General features: G+C 52.4%; 1 protein-coding gene across 1 annotated transcript in view; it reads left to right on the forward strand.

Moving 5' to 3' along the window:
- LOC147725082 (uncharacterized) overlaps positions 1-14,123 on the forward strand; it is a 186,287-nt gene that overhangs the window by 14,266 nt on the left and 157,898 nt on the right. Inside the window, exon 2 of the mRNA XM_086967104.1 lies at positions 12,753-13,955. Coding sequence (XP_086823230.1) covers positions 12,753-13,955 — 1,203 coding nt within the window. The remainder of the gene's footprint in view (positions 1-12,752; positions 13,956-14,123) is intronic.

Consider the following 14,123-nt stretch of genomic DNA (forward strand, 5'->3'; position numbering starts at 1 on the left):
GTAACAGCCGTCCGCTGTCACCTGGTGACCCCAGAACAGTATCTACCGAACATTCTCTGCCCTGTACGATCAGCTGATAACTCGGAAAGTCTGTGTCGGATGGCCTGCGTCCCTTTCGAATGGGGAGGGGTCTCCGGCATGTTGAAAGTAACGGTCCGAGACGATGCCCCCGTAGACTGCCTCCTGGGGAATGACCTTGAAAGCTCTCCGTGGGCAGCCGTGGAGCGAAGAGAACACCTGGGGATGTTAGGCGTCCCGGACTGGGCGTGCGTCACCACCCGGTCCATGGCCGCCCGTGCCAAACACCGCCCAGAAGAACCCGAATGGCCGGCGCCACCGCCTCCGGTCGCCCCAGCCGAAAACACCGACCGTGACATCCCCCCCGAACCAGCTCAACCTTCCGACCTCGCTAACCTCGACCAGTGGCCTCAAGAGGGGGGGCCCACGCAAGAACAATTTCGCCAAGAACAGAAGACCTGTCCCTCCCTCGAGGGACTCCGCCAGCAAGCGCTCGCCCAAAGCGCAGGGGATACCTCCGGAACTCATTGGGTCTACTGGGACAATGATCTGCTGTACAGCGAGCAAAGAATCGCCGAGCTGGGGAGCAACCGAGTATTAGTGGTGCCCCTCCGTTTTAGAGACTTTCTGTTAAACCTGGCCCACGATGTCCCCCTGGCAGGACACCTGGGACAAGATAAAACCTACAGTCGCCTGGTGACCCACTTCTTCTGGCCCAAAATGAGGAACGATGTGCACCAGCATTGCCGATCTTGCCCCACGTGCCAAGCCAGTGGAAAGAGCGGCCGCAAACTAAAAGCTCCCCTACAACCTTTTCCCGTGGTCACTACCCCGTTTGAGAGGGTCGGAATAGACATTGTGGGGCCCCTGGACCCGCGTACAAAACAAGGCCATCGATTCATCTTGGTGCTGGTGGACCACGCCACCCGCTACCCTGAGGCTGTCCCTCTGCGGACTGTGACCGCCCCGGTAGTCGGCCGGGCTCTGATGGGGATCTTCTCCCGTGTGGGCTTCCCCCGAGAAGTCGTCAGCGACAGAGGCACGAACTTTATTTCTAAATACATGAAATCCCTCTGGCAACAGTGCGGGGTCACCTACCAATTCACGACCCCCTATCACCCTCAAGGGAACGGACTCGTTGAGCGGTTCAACCGCACGCTAAAGGGGATGATCGGGGGGTTGGAAGAGCCCCTCCGTCGCCAGTGGGATGTGCTGCTGCCGTGCCTCCTCTTCGCTTATCGAGAGGTCCCCCAGAAGTCCCTGGGCTTCAGCCCATTTGAACTGCTATATGGACACCCAGTGCGAGGGCCGCTCAGCCTAGTCAAAGAAGGCTGGGAGATGCCTCCGTTAAAGAACCCTCCAGATGTCTTCCGGTATCTCTTAACCCTCCGCAACCAGACCCGGCGGTTCCGGGAACTGGCTAAAGCCAACCTAGAGGCCAGTCAAGAGGACATGAAAAAGTGGTATGACCGAAATGCCTCATCCATTGAATTTGAACCTGGACAACAGGTATGGGTGATGTCCCCCACCGAGCCATGCGCCCTACAAGACAAATGGACGGGGCCCTTCAAAGTAATCGAGCGCAAGGGCCCTGCCACCTATCTCATCGACATGGAATCCTCCCGGAACCCACTCCGGGTCCTCCACGCTAACAGACTAAAGCCCCACTTTGTGCGTACAGAACTCAGCCTCCTGATGGCCACAGACACTGGGGCTGAAGAAGACTCCGAGCCCCTCCCTGACCTCCTACGGACTCGGGAGCAAGACGGCTCCGTGGATGGGGTCCGACTCTCGGAGACCCTCACCGGAGAGCAACGTCAGGAATGTCAAGCTCTCCTATCACAGTTCGCCAGCCTGTTCTCCCTCACCCCAGGTGTCACTTCCTGGTGTGTGCACGATGTAGACACAGGGGACAGCCCCCCTATCCGCCACCGGGCCTACCGCGTGCCAGATCGGGTACGGGCCTGCATCCAGGAAGAAGTAGCCAAGATGCTCACACTCGGGGTCATCGAGGCTTCAGACAGCCCCTGGGCCAGCCCGGTAGTACTGGTCCCCAAAGCAGCTGCCCCCGGCACCACCCCAGATCTTCGGTTCTGCGTCGACTACCGGGGCTTGAACGCGGTCACCCGAACAGACGCACATCCCATCCCTCGGGCAGATGAACTGATCGACCGCATGGGAGCTGCCCGCTACCTCAGTATCTTCGACCTGACACAATGTATCTTGGGGTGTGTTTGAATGCGTGCCTTGATATGATGTCTCTTTCCAATTGGGATCCTATGTTATGCAAGATTACAAAGTAATTAGATAAATCAAATCAAATCAGGTGTTTGTTAAGCGCAACTACTCACCTGTAAGGGTTTCAAGGCAGTTGGGGCGTGGGGGAGTTCACAGGTTCCAGTCCATCAAGAAGGGGGTCTGTCGAAGAGCCAGGTTTTGAGGTTTCTTGCGAAGATGGGGAGCAATGTTATCTGTCTGAGGTGGAGCGGAAGGTCGTTCCAGGCAATGGCCGCATTGAAGAAGAAGGAGCGGCCTCCTGATGTGGTGTTTCTGGTACGGGGGACCACGGCATAGGAGAGCTGGGCTGATTGTAGGGTCCTTTGGGGTGCGTGAAATTGGAGTCGACTGTTCAGGTATGCTGGTCCCGTGTAGTTGAGGGCCTTGCGAGCGTGGGTTAGCATCTTGAAGTTGACTCTAGCTACGATGGGGAGCCGGTGGAGTGTGCCCACGTGCTGGGAGATGTAGCAGTGGCTTGGCAGGTTGAGGACCAGTCTTACATCGGCGATTTGGATGTTCTGTAGTGTGGGAGTGATGTATTTGTTTATTCCGGCATAGAGTGCACTGCAGTAGTCGAGCCTGTTGGTGACCAGGGAGTAAGTGACGGTCTTCCTGTGTTTGAGGGGGATCCATTTGAAGGTATTACGTAGGAAGCGGAGGGTGTAGAAGCAGGAGGAGGAGACGGAGTTGAAATGGCTGTCCATTTTGAGCTCTGAGTCCAGGATCATTCCCAGGTTGCGTGTGTCGTCCTTGGGGATGTCCGGGCTTCTGAGGGTGGGGGGCCATCAGGTGTCGTTCCAGGCATCTGGGTTTGGGCCCATGATGAGTACTTCTGTTTTGTTTTTATTTAGTTGTAGGCAGCTGTTTTTCATCCATTTGGCAACAGCTTCCATGCCTTCTCAAAAGTTGTGTCTGGCAGTGTTGGGTTCGTTGGATAGGGAGAGGATGAGTTGGGTGTTGTCTGCGTATTACACAATGTTGAGTCCATAGGTTCTGACGATGGGGGCGAGCAGAGCCATGTAGACGTTGAAGAGCGTAGGGCTGAGGGAGGACCCCTGGGGGACTCCGCAGGTGGTAGTTGTAGGGTCTGAGAGGAAAGGGGGGAGTCTGACCCACTGCGTTCTGCCAGAGAGGAAGGAGCTGATCCAGTAGATCCCTGCATTGTGGAGTCTGCGTATTAGGGTGAGGTGAGAGACTGTGTCGAAGGCTGCTGAGAGGTCGAGGAGGATGAGGGCTGCTGTTTCTCCTTTGTCCATTAAGGTATGTATATCGTCTGTTGCGGCAAGGAGAGCGGTTTCTGTACTGTGGTTTATTCTGAAGCCGGATTGGGAGGAGTTGAGGATGTTGTGCTCTTCGATGAATGTGACGCGTTGGCTGTTGATGGCTTTCTCAATGACTTTCACTGGGACCGGGAGCAGGGGGATGGGTCTGTAGTTTTTGAGGTCGGTGGGGTCCGCCGAGTCTTTCTTCAGGAGGGGGTTGATCTCAGCGTGTTTCCAGTCGTCAGAGAGCAAGGCGTTGCCAGGGAGCGGTAATGGTGTGGCAGAGCATGGGTGCGATGGTGTCAGTGGCTCTGTTGAAAATGTGGTGGGGGCAGGGGTCCATGGGGGCCCCAGAGTGGATTGACTTCATAGTCTTCAGTGTGTCGTCGGTGGTGAGGGATGACTATTTGTCGAACGCTGGCTTCAGGGTGTCAGGGGTGGTTGGTGGGTGTTCAGTCTGTTGGTTGTCTTTGTCGAAGTTGTCGTGAATGATCTAGATTTTGTGGTGCAGAGTTTGTCACATTGGTCTTGTGAGGGAGAGATGTCGGTGGACTTGCTGGTGGGTTGGGCAAACTCCTTGATGATGTTAAAGAGTTCTTTGCTGTTGTGTGCATGAGTGGTGATTCTGTCTTCAATCACTTTTTTCCACATTGTTCTGATGAGTTGGTGGTGAGCGTTGGAGGCGGGTCTGAAGTTCTTGTGGGCTTCTGTAGATTTGGTGTTCTTCCAGGCCTTTTAAAGGGGGCGGCAATTGTGTTTGGACTCTCGAAGTTTGGTGGTGAACCATATAGCTTTCTTGGCATGAATGTTGTTGTTTTTCTTGAGGGGGGCTATGGTGTTGGCGCTATCGGAGAACCATATCTTCAGGGTTTGGGCTGCGGTGTTGGCGTTGTCGTTTGCTGTGGTCGGTGGGGTGGAGTTGTTGAGTGATGAGGTTAGGATGGAAGACCTTCACTGGTGAATGCTGGGAAGATGTAATGTTTTGAAAATGAATATTCTCCCAAAGGTCTTTTTTTTTTACAGGGTTTTCCCATTAAAAATTTCAGGGAAAGAGATTCAGAAACTACAATCTATTTTTAGTAGCTTCTTGTGGGCCCAGGGTAAACCCCGCCGAGCTATGAAATTTATGACCCTTCCGGGTCTGAGGAGGTTGGGCGGATCCCTATTTTCAGCATTACTATTGGGCATGTTTACTACAACACATGGATATCTTATAAGTTGGGGAGAACAAGGAAAATGTAGATGAAATACCGCATATTTCCAGATATTACTGGATTCTACAGCAGAGAGAAGTTTTTTTAAGTATCTTGAGCCCAGCTACTTAAAAAGAACTCATCTCAAGGCGGTCCAGGCCACCCATAAGGCTTGGCCTCAGATTCAGAGATATCTGCAGATTGATAGGATTAATTAATTGTCGACAACTGAAACAAATAATTAATATGATGTAGACCTTCTTGATAGAAGTTACAGAGGCACAGATTGTGATAACCCCTACAGTTATGTTACTGGGGGGTACTAGGGTATTGGTGTGCTAGCACAGGGAATGTATACATTTAGATATTTAATATATTGCTGTTGCAGTGGTTAGACTAGGTATAGCATCACTGTGATGGCAGAAATAACCCCCCACCTTTGAAATGTGGAGAGGAAGGTTGTATGCTATAGGTAAACTGGAAACTAGCCTTTATGCCATCAAAGGGTTACAGAAACCGAGACTGGTATACGATTTGGGGACATATTAACAAGTGCCTTATTCCTGCATTTTTGGCTTTAACAGCCAAAAAAGCAGAGATGAAATGTTCACCCTATTTACAAGGCGGTGCTAACATGCTTTAGCGCATGTTAGCAACCGTTTTCCCGACGCCTCACTTCACATCTCTAATGAGATGCAAAGTAGGCGTTTCCTCCCAAAAGAACACGGGAATCATCGCCAACTGCACTTCTCCTGTTGGCAATTTAATAGGGTTCTCAGCCGAAGACCCCTTTTTCCCCAGGAGCAAAGAGAATGTCCCTTCTTTTCCCAGAAATATAGCCTCCCAAGGCTGAGACAGGATACACCAAAGGGAGCTAATATCTCCAAAAAAAGGAGGGACCTAGAAGGACCATCAGAGAAGTCCCAATAGCAGCCAACAGGGAGAAGGTCGAGTCCAATAGGATGTGGAAGTGCTATAGTGGAAGGAACAACAAAGGGTCAGAATTACAAGCCTTTTGCGCCGCCTTTACGCTGCCGTTGAGTCACTTGTGTGACGCAGCGGCGGCGCAAAAGATGCACCATGGTGCGGGGTATTTACAACATGATGCATCTCCCAGATGCGTCACGTTGTAAAGCCCTGCGCCAGAAGATGCGTACCATCGCAGGGGGAGGCGTTCCGGTGCAGGAACGCCTCCCAAAAGTGGCTGAGTGAAATCCACAAGATTTCACTCAGTCACTTTTGGGCCCATGCTGCATCAAAACCCTGCGCCTGCTTGAAGCAGGCGTAAGGATTGACGCAGTATTGTGCACATAGGGTCCCCCTGATCATTGCTAGAGCTGCGTCTCGCTTGCGACGCAACTCCAGCAATGCGCCGCTTTTCCGGCACAGTTGCCTCACTCATCTGTGCCGTTTTTGCCCCCTGGGTGCGCCGCATTGTAAATGCGGCGCATCAAGGGTGGCGGAGCTGCGGCGCACAATTACTGGCGCATCCCTGGGAATATGCAGGGATGTGCCAGTAATTGTAAATCTGCCCCAAAATATCAGTAGTAATAATAATTAATATCTGAACAATCACTTATGCACCCACTCTACATATTGTGCACTCCTCCAAACGTACTTGTATGTAGGACTGGTAGATCTCGATGGTCTCTTGAAAGCAAGCAAAACGGTGGAGAATTATCCCAGAAGCCATGCTTTAAAGAAAAATTAGGGCAAGCGTGTGCTTAATAATGCTGTTGTTTCGAGGAGGAGCTAGCAGCTTTCCAGAAATAATGTCACACACAGTTCAAATGCAGCAGCGCTCCGGCGCCTAAATAAATAGAAGGTAACTGCGAGAAAAGACAAGCTCTTAAAAAGTAATGCCCAAATAACACGTGCGGTCGTGCGTTCTTAATTAAACAATCCAAGAAGCCCAAGATGGGGCCAAGGCAAAAGCAGGAAAGGATTGTGTTGTGTCCTGTAGATGGGGAGTGATCGCCCTAGGGGTATCAATCTGGGGCCTACACGTGGCCCTAGAATAAACTCAGTCGGACACTGGGAATAACTTTGTTGCTTGGTCTGCGTGCCTCTGAACGCCTGCGTGCGTGCGAGACCTCTTTTTATTATCAGGAGTCACATGACTAGCGCGCCCCACGCCCGGGGCGCCAGGGGCGGACCTCCAGGAACATAACATTCCTCCTAAAATAAGGAAAAACCAAAACACAAACAAAACCACACTTAAACATTTTCACTCCAGTCTCAGGGAACATTAGGACCGATACCTTCAGCGTCCTTTAAGCGCAGCGCCACTTTACTGGCGGGTCTGCTCAGCTATATGCATATTTAAATGAGAACAGTCTTACGTGAAGTAGTCTCTTAACCAGCCGGAGGGGGTGGGATTGTCTCTTAATCGACGTTGCGACCCCCTGTGACTCAGCATTTCCGCTCCAGCCTCCGACTCGTGACTTGGCGCCTCTCTGTCGGCCCACTCCGGATCTGGGGCCTCCTCAAGGGGCTCCGCGTCACCTCCCACTTCTTCACTGGAGGCCTGTGGATTGTTACTTTGTCTGACCTCGTGACTGGGTGTTGATTCGACAGTTGGTGAGTTAGTTGCAGTTTCAGTTTGTTCACCACCCTGCCGATGCTCTGACTCCGGGGCTGCAGAATGAAACAGTTTGAAGTGAGACACATTGCGAGTCACCCTCTCTCGTCCTCGGATTGCTGTGAGACGGGTGCCTTTCACCCCAATCACTCGCCATGGCCTTTTCTCGTAATTGAGTCTAAACTTGCCACTAGTGACGCGATTGCGAATAAGCACCACATCTCCTCGTCTGAACTGGGGTGGCACTGCCCGTCGTCTTTGGCTGATTTTGGCAAACGTGGTGTTTCTTCTCCTCGCAACCACCTCTTCATTTACCACGTCAGGTGACCACTGTGGATGATGAGGGATTGAGTCCGTTATCACTCTTCCTAGGAGAAGATGTGCTGGGGCAAGTGAGGGGTCTGGCGATAGCTTCGAAGAAACGTAAAGATGGCCATTTCCACGGACTGCCCCTTATCGTGAGCAATACGGATAACTTTGTTCAGTGTCCTCATAAACCTCTCGGCTTCCCCATTGGCTTGAGGCCACCGAGGTGTTATGCGCCTGTGGCGTGTCCCAAGAGATGCCAAGTATGTAGCCAAGTCCTGTCCTTGAAATGGCGGTCCATTGTCCGTTCGAAGTTCCTTCATGGCACCATGAGTTGCAATAATCTTTTCCATTTTGGGTATGACACAGTCTGCACTGGTACTTGTTACGATTTCTACTTCGGGGTACTTTGAATGGTCATCTATCATCACCAGAGTGTGCCTTCCATCCGGGAGACTGCCAAAGTCCATACTGACCCGCTCCCAGGGTCCTTGTGGTCAGGGCTCCACAATGATGGGGGCTTCCCGGGAGGTTTCTCCCGTGACTTGGCAGGCAGTGCACGACCTCACCACGCTCTCCACCATGTCGTCCATGAGGGGGAACCATACTTTGGTTCGCAGCCGGGCCTTGGTCTTGACCATCCCCTGGTGACCTATATGGGCTAGTTGTATCACTTGTCCCGTGAGAGCCGTTGGTATTACTAGGCGATGTCCTCGCAGTAGGCATCCTGCCGTATCTTCATTAAGTTCAGCCCTGACATGGTACAAACTCTCCATAATTTTCTGAGCCTCCGGGGTGAGCACCTTCCAGATGTCCTTGGCTTTCTGCCAGTTGGCAGTCCGAAGGAGGTCCTTGGCCCGCTGTATGCAGGCGTCTTGAGCCGTGGCGCTCACGACATCCTCCAGGGAAATGGGACGCGGGCATGACCTGGCCACTACCCACTTCACATATGCTTCTGTTTCTTCCGCCTCATCCATCTCTTCTGGAGTCGCGGGCCTGCGATGTCGCGATAGGTAATCTGCCGGGTTCTTCGCTCCTGGTTGGTACTCAATATTGCAGTTGTATTCCTGCAGTTGCAATATCCACTTTTCTATTCTTGGGGGTGGTTTCGATGAAGTCCCTGAGAACAGAGCCACCAGCGGCTTATGGTCAGTCACCACCGTAAATGGCTTACCATAGACGTACAGGTGGAAGTGGCGACATCCCCAATGAATTGCGATGGCTTCTTTCTCAATCTGTGAGTACCTTTGTTCAGTGTCCGTGAGGGACCTGCTGGCGAAGGCAACTGGTGTCCAGTCTATTTCATCTCTTGGCCTTTGCATCAGTATGGCCCCCAACCCCGCCGGTCCGGCATCTACCGCGATAAGTGTGGAGTTTCGCGGGTCAAAGAATGCCAGCGTGGTGTTGCTAGAGAGGGAGCTCTTGATGTCCTGGAACGCCTTCTCCTGTTCCGGTCCCCAGCTCCACGGAGTGGAGTCCTTAGTGAGCTCACGCAGCGGGAGGGTCAGGTTGGCCAAGTCCTTGATGAAATGACCACAGTAGTTTACCATGCCAAGAAAACTCCTGACTTCCGTGACCGTCGTGGGTGGTGGCGCATCCTTAATGTCTTTGACTTTGTCAGGATCGGGGTTGACGCCGTCAGCTGAGAAGACATACCCAAAGAACCCTAATTTGGTCCGTAGGAATTCACACTTGTCTCGGTGTAGCGTGAGTCCCGCACTGCGGAGCCTGCGGAATACTTGCGCCAACCGGTGATTGTGTTCTGGAATTGTTCGGGCATGCACCATGATGTCATCACTGACATTTATCACCCCTGGTATGCCAGCAATCAGCTCCTGAATGACATTTTGGAAGACTTCAGCCGCACTGGATATCCCAAAACTAAGTCTGGTGTATCTGCGAAGTCCAATATGGGTGGAGAAGGTTGTGATATTTCTTGACTCTTTGTCTAGCACCAGTTGGTGATACCCCGCACGAAGGTCAAGTTTGGAAAACCAACAGGCTCCAGCCATTTCCCCGATTAAGTCATCTATCGTGGGGGTGATATGGCGCTCCCTCTTGATGGCAGCATTTGGGAGGCGCATATCCACGCAGATCCGTACTGCTCCCGGCTGTTTCGGTTCCCGCGTGACCACGATGGGTGAAACCCAGGGGGTGGGGCCTGATACCTTCTCGATTATTCCGGCTGCTTCCAGCTTCTGCAGTTCTTCTTCCACTAGAGGCCGAAGGTGGAATGCAATGCGACGGTGTCGCAGGGCCACAGGTTGCACGGTGGGGTCCACGTGCAGATGTATTTCGCGACCTTTGAGACGCCCAATTCCCTCAAATAGATCTGGAAAGTCCATGATCAGCTGTTGCACCGACTCTTCATGTACTCCAAATGCAAATGTGACCACCCCCAGGTCTTCGGCTGTTCTACAGCTCAGGAGCATGCCTTGACCCTCTTCCGACACGAAGATGTTGGCTCTTGTGACTTTGTCCCCGTGGCGGACTGCCGCTTTGAACTTCCCACGGATCCGAAGCGGAATGTCTTGACCATAGGCATACACCGTGATGGGGGTGGGGCTGAGTCTCGGAGGTGTAGACATGTTGCTGTAGAGAGACGCACTCATGAGGTTTATGGATGCGCCGGTATCTACTACCGCCATGATGTCCTGATCCACCACCTGGATGGAGCATTGGGGCAGTGTCCTGGTGCGTCTGGTGGCGGTGCCGATTATGGGCACCTTGTGTACGGACCGCTCCTCCTCGTCATCGTCATCCATGTCGCTGTTGCTGGGCTCACCTTCTGCGACCGTGTGCACCGTCTGGCGTGGCTTGCGGAACCTCTTGGACCGGCATACTTTTTCGAAGTGGTTCATTTTGCCACATCCTGAGCATCTCTTGCCCCGTGCTGGACACTCTGGTGCCGGGTGTCTCGGGCCTCCACAGTAACCACACGACTGTCCTGATGCCCCACCTTGAGGGGGTGTCGCTCTTTTGGGCCATTTGGACGGTGTCTGGACCTGTATCTTGTTGATCGGTTCCACCTTCACATTGGCTTGTAATGCAGCCTCCATGTGGGCCGCCCTGGCCTTGGACAGCTCCTTTGTGCGGCCAAGGGTGAGGATGTCGGGTAGGGGCTTCCCCGATTCTTCCAGGATTCTCTCTCGCAACTTTGCAGAGGCACACCCTTGAATTATCTGTCCCCTGATCTCCTCCGTTACATCCTGGAACCCACAAGTTAGTGCCAGTTTCTTAAGTCTGGTGTGGTATGCATCCAGCGACTCTTCCGGCAGTTGCCGTGCTTGTCGGAAGATGAACCGTTCGTAGTCCTGGTTCGCCATTGGCTCAAAGTGTGCATTGAGAGCGTTAATCAGGGTATGATGAGTCTTGGGGCTCGCCTCTGTGAGGGTCCGAGCAATGGAATGAATGTCTTTGCCACCAAGGTGGAGAACCATGGCACGCTTCTGTTCTTTGTGGACCTTGGTGGCCTCGAAGAATATTAGGAGCCTGTCCACCCACTCCTTCCATTTCGGAGCGAGAGTGGAGGGCGCACCCTCCACCACAAACGGTTCAATGGGCGGAATGGTAGCCATCGCCCAGGACGCGCTTGATCAGGCCCGTGGCCGGCCGAGGTGAGGTCCGAAGAGTCACTTCGATGAGGCCGTCGACGACTGGGGTTTTGCACAGACGTGTCAATGCCCACCGGCAGTGCGGACGATGACCGCTGTGAGTCCCTCAGCGACCGCAGCGGAGCGCGTGCGACCGGCGCTCCGGAGTCGGACGGCAATGCAGCGCCTAGGGACGGGCAGACACCACGTCCCCTCGAGCAGCTAGGCAGGACCGGACGCCGTCCAGATCACCTCGCCAGGCGTGCCGAGGTGCGATTCACGCACTTGCCACCGAGCACGGTGCGGCACCGGACGGGAAGATCCTGCGGGGGAATGGCCTTGCGCGACCAATGGTTCTTCGATGCGCAGCAGGGTAGCGTCGGGCAGCGCCGCTCACCTCCAAAGAGCCAGGGGTAGAAGTCGTTGTCCCTCCAGGCGCGCTGTGTGGGGGTGTGTGTGGCAGCAAGGCACGAGCACCACGAGCGAATGGGAGCGCTCGCAGCCGCCTCACCCGAGAATGGGCACACACACGCCCGTAGCGAGGGGTCGGCAACCACCCTCGTCGCCAATTGTTGTGTCCTGTAGATGGGGAGTGATCGCCCTAGGGGTATCAATCTGGGGCCTACACTCCGGGGCATCTAATCCTAACTAGGCCTAACACGTGGCCCTAGAATAAACTCAGTCGGACACTGGGAATAACTTTGTTGCTTGGTCTGCGCGCCTCTGAACACCTGCGTGCGTGCGAGACCTCTTTTTATTATCAGGAGTCACATGACTAGCGCGCCCCACGCCCGGGGTGCCAGGGGCGGACCTCCAGGAACATAACAGATTGCTCCTAAAGGCGGAGCTCCAGCAATGAAAGGCGGAGCGAGCGACCCCCACTGGCGTCAGCTGCGAGCAAAGAGAAAACAAAGCGCCCTCGCGCTGTGAAAGTCAGCGGAGAATAAAAAAAAAGAAACAAATGTAGAAGGCTGTGGAGCCCTTAATAAAAACTACTCACGTAGAGGGCAGACACTCACCTAAAAAAACACGACGAGTAAATGCCAACAGAGACAGCACAACTAATATGCACCCGGCCAAGGCAGCGAGGTACCTGAACTGCCGGGGGCGGGGTCTCAGCTGGTGGTCACAGCGCAGATTATCGTTTCGGGATAAGGAATGAGGAAAGGGCCAGTATGTATTATGGTGAAAAGGTGTATGCGCCAGCGTTAGGGAGAGAGGAGGATGCTACCATAGCTCTTTGGATATTTTGCCATTCTGCTCTCTCTCTTTCATGCAACACCTTTGGTTGCTGAGATGTGTTGCCTGCGCCTTTAGTAAATAAACCCAACAGTCTTCGATAGAGCGAAAAAAGGGCTAATAGACCTCTGGACACATGAAAAGTGAAAGACGTTTATCTACTTACATTTATGTTTTTGTTATCATTATGCACCCTTTCGTCAAGAAACAAATATTACATATTCAAAGGTCTCACATTAAACAACATGTTTTTTATTTCCCTGCATTCTTTCTGGCTGTATAGGAAGAAGTTTTATTGTAGCCTTCACTCAAAATTTGGGAACTCCAGCCACCCTCGCACTAGAGCTGAGCAGTTATGATGAGCCATGCAAGGTGCAGGTCACAGTCCCCTCTCCACCCTACAATCAGACTGTGCTCCTGGCGAAGAACAGCACAACAGAGGTGGTCCTACCTTCAGACTACATGCTCACTCAGGGTGAAAGATCAAGGAAGCTAGTGACGGTGAGCTCAGATGCAGATATTTCAGTCATTGCGTTTAACACACATGTGTACACTGCTGATGCCTTCACCTGCCTCCCCAAACAAGACTTGGGCACAGAGTACTTCGTTTTTGCAGCCGTAAGTGGGTTTGGAAGCCATTTTGCTGTTGGCAATGGCGCAGATGTTGAGACTCAAGTCAATATCACAGTGTCTGGCTCCTTGGTCGTTGATGGAACCAGATATGAAGACAAACAGATGGTCACCATCACCCTGGCTCCACAGGAGGTCATTCTGCTCAGTGACGCTAGTGACCTGACTGGCACCAGAGTTGTTTCTTCAACACCTGTGGCTGTTTTCAGTGGTAGTAAATGTTACAGCTCACCTCCTAGTTTCTGTGACACTCTAATCGAACAGCTCTATCCTGTGAAAAGTTGGGGGCAACAATTTGTTGTATTCCCGCTGATGACTAAAGAAGTGAGAGACCGTATTATAATCATCGCTGCAAGACCAGACACCACAGTCACCCTTCGTACTGAAAGCACCACCCTACAGTACAGCCTTCAGCCTGGGTCTAAGGTCAGCGTGGACTTAGAAACAGGGATGCTTGTGAATGCGACTGAGCCAATCACGGTCGGATATCTCTTCCAGGGGGGCTACAGTTCATTCGAATTCACATTCGATCCTTTCATAGCAACCGTTCCACCCAGCAACTTTCCTTGGAGATACTACAAGTTTGTTACCAAAGACTTTTATTACAACTCCCTATTTATTGTGTCTCGCTCATCCTCCTCGTCATCCGACTTTCTCCTCGACTACAGACCACTGAGTGATTATGCACCGACCGTGCGGCACCTGGAGGGCATCACAGGTTGGGAAGTGAATTTAGGAAAAATCGGTGGACAACATGAAATTTCCCATCAGTCAGAGACATTTGGAATTTATGTATATGGAGTTGAATATGGTGTATCTTACGGATATTCACTTGGCCAAGAGGAGTCATTTTCAGGTATTGAATAATTATATTTTTATATTTGCCATTTAAAAAAAAAAATTCTGATGAAGTTTGATCTGTGAAAATATTGAGTTTGTATGCACATGGATTTTTAAACCACAACACTATCTAGAGAGCTATCTATAAAGTAAAAGAGTGCAGAATGTAGGTCAGAGCCAACAA

The sequence above is a fragment of the Lissotriton vulgaris genome, chromosome 4_1, assembly GCF_964263255.1.
Source record: "Lissotriton vulgaris chromosome 4_1, aLisVul1.2, whole genome shotgun sequence".
NCBI lineage: Eukaryota > Metazoa > Chordata > Amphibia > Caudata > Salamandridae > Lissotriton > Lissotriton vulgaris.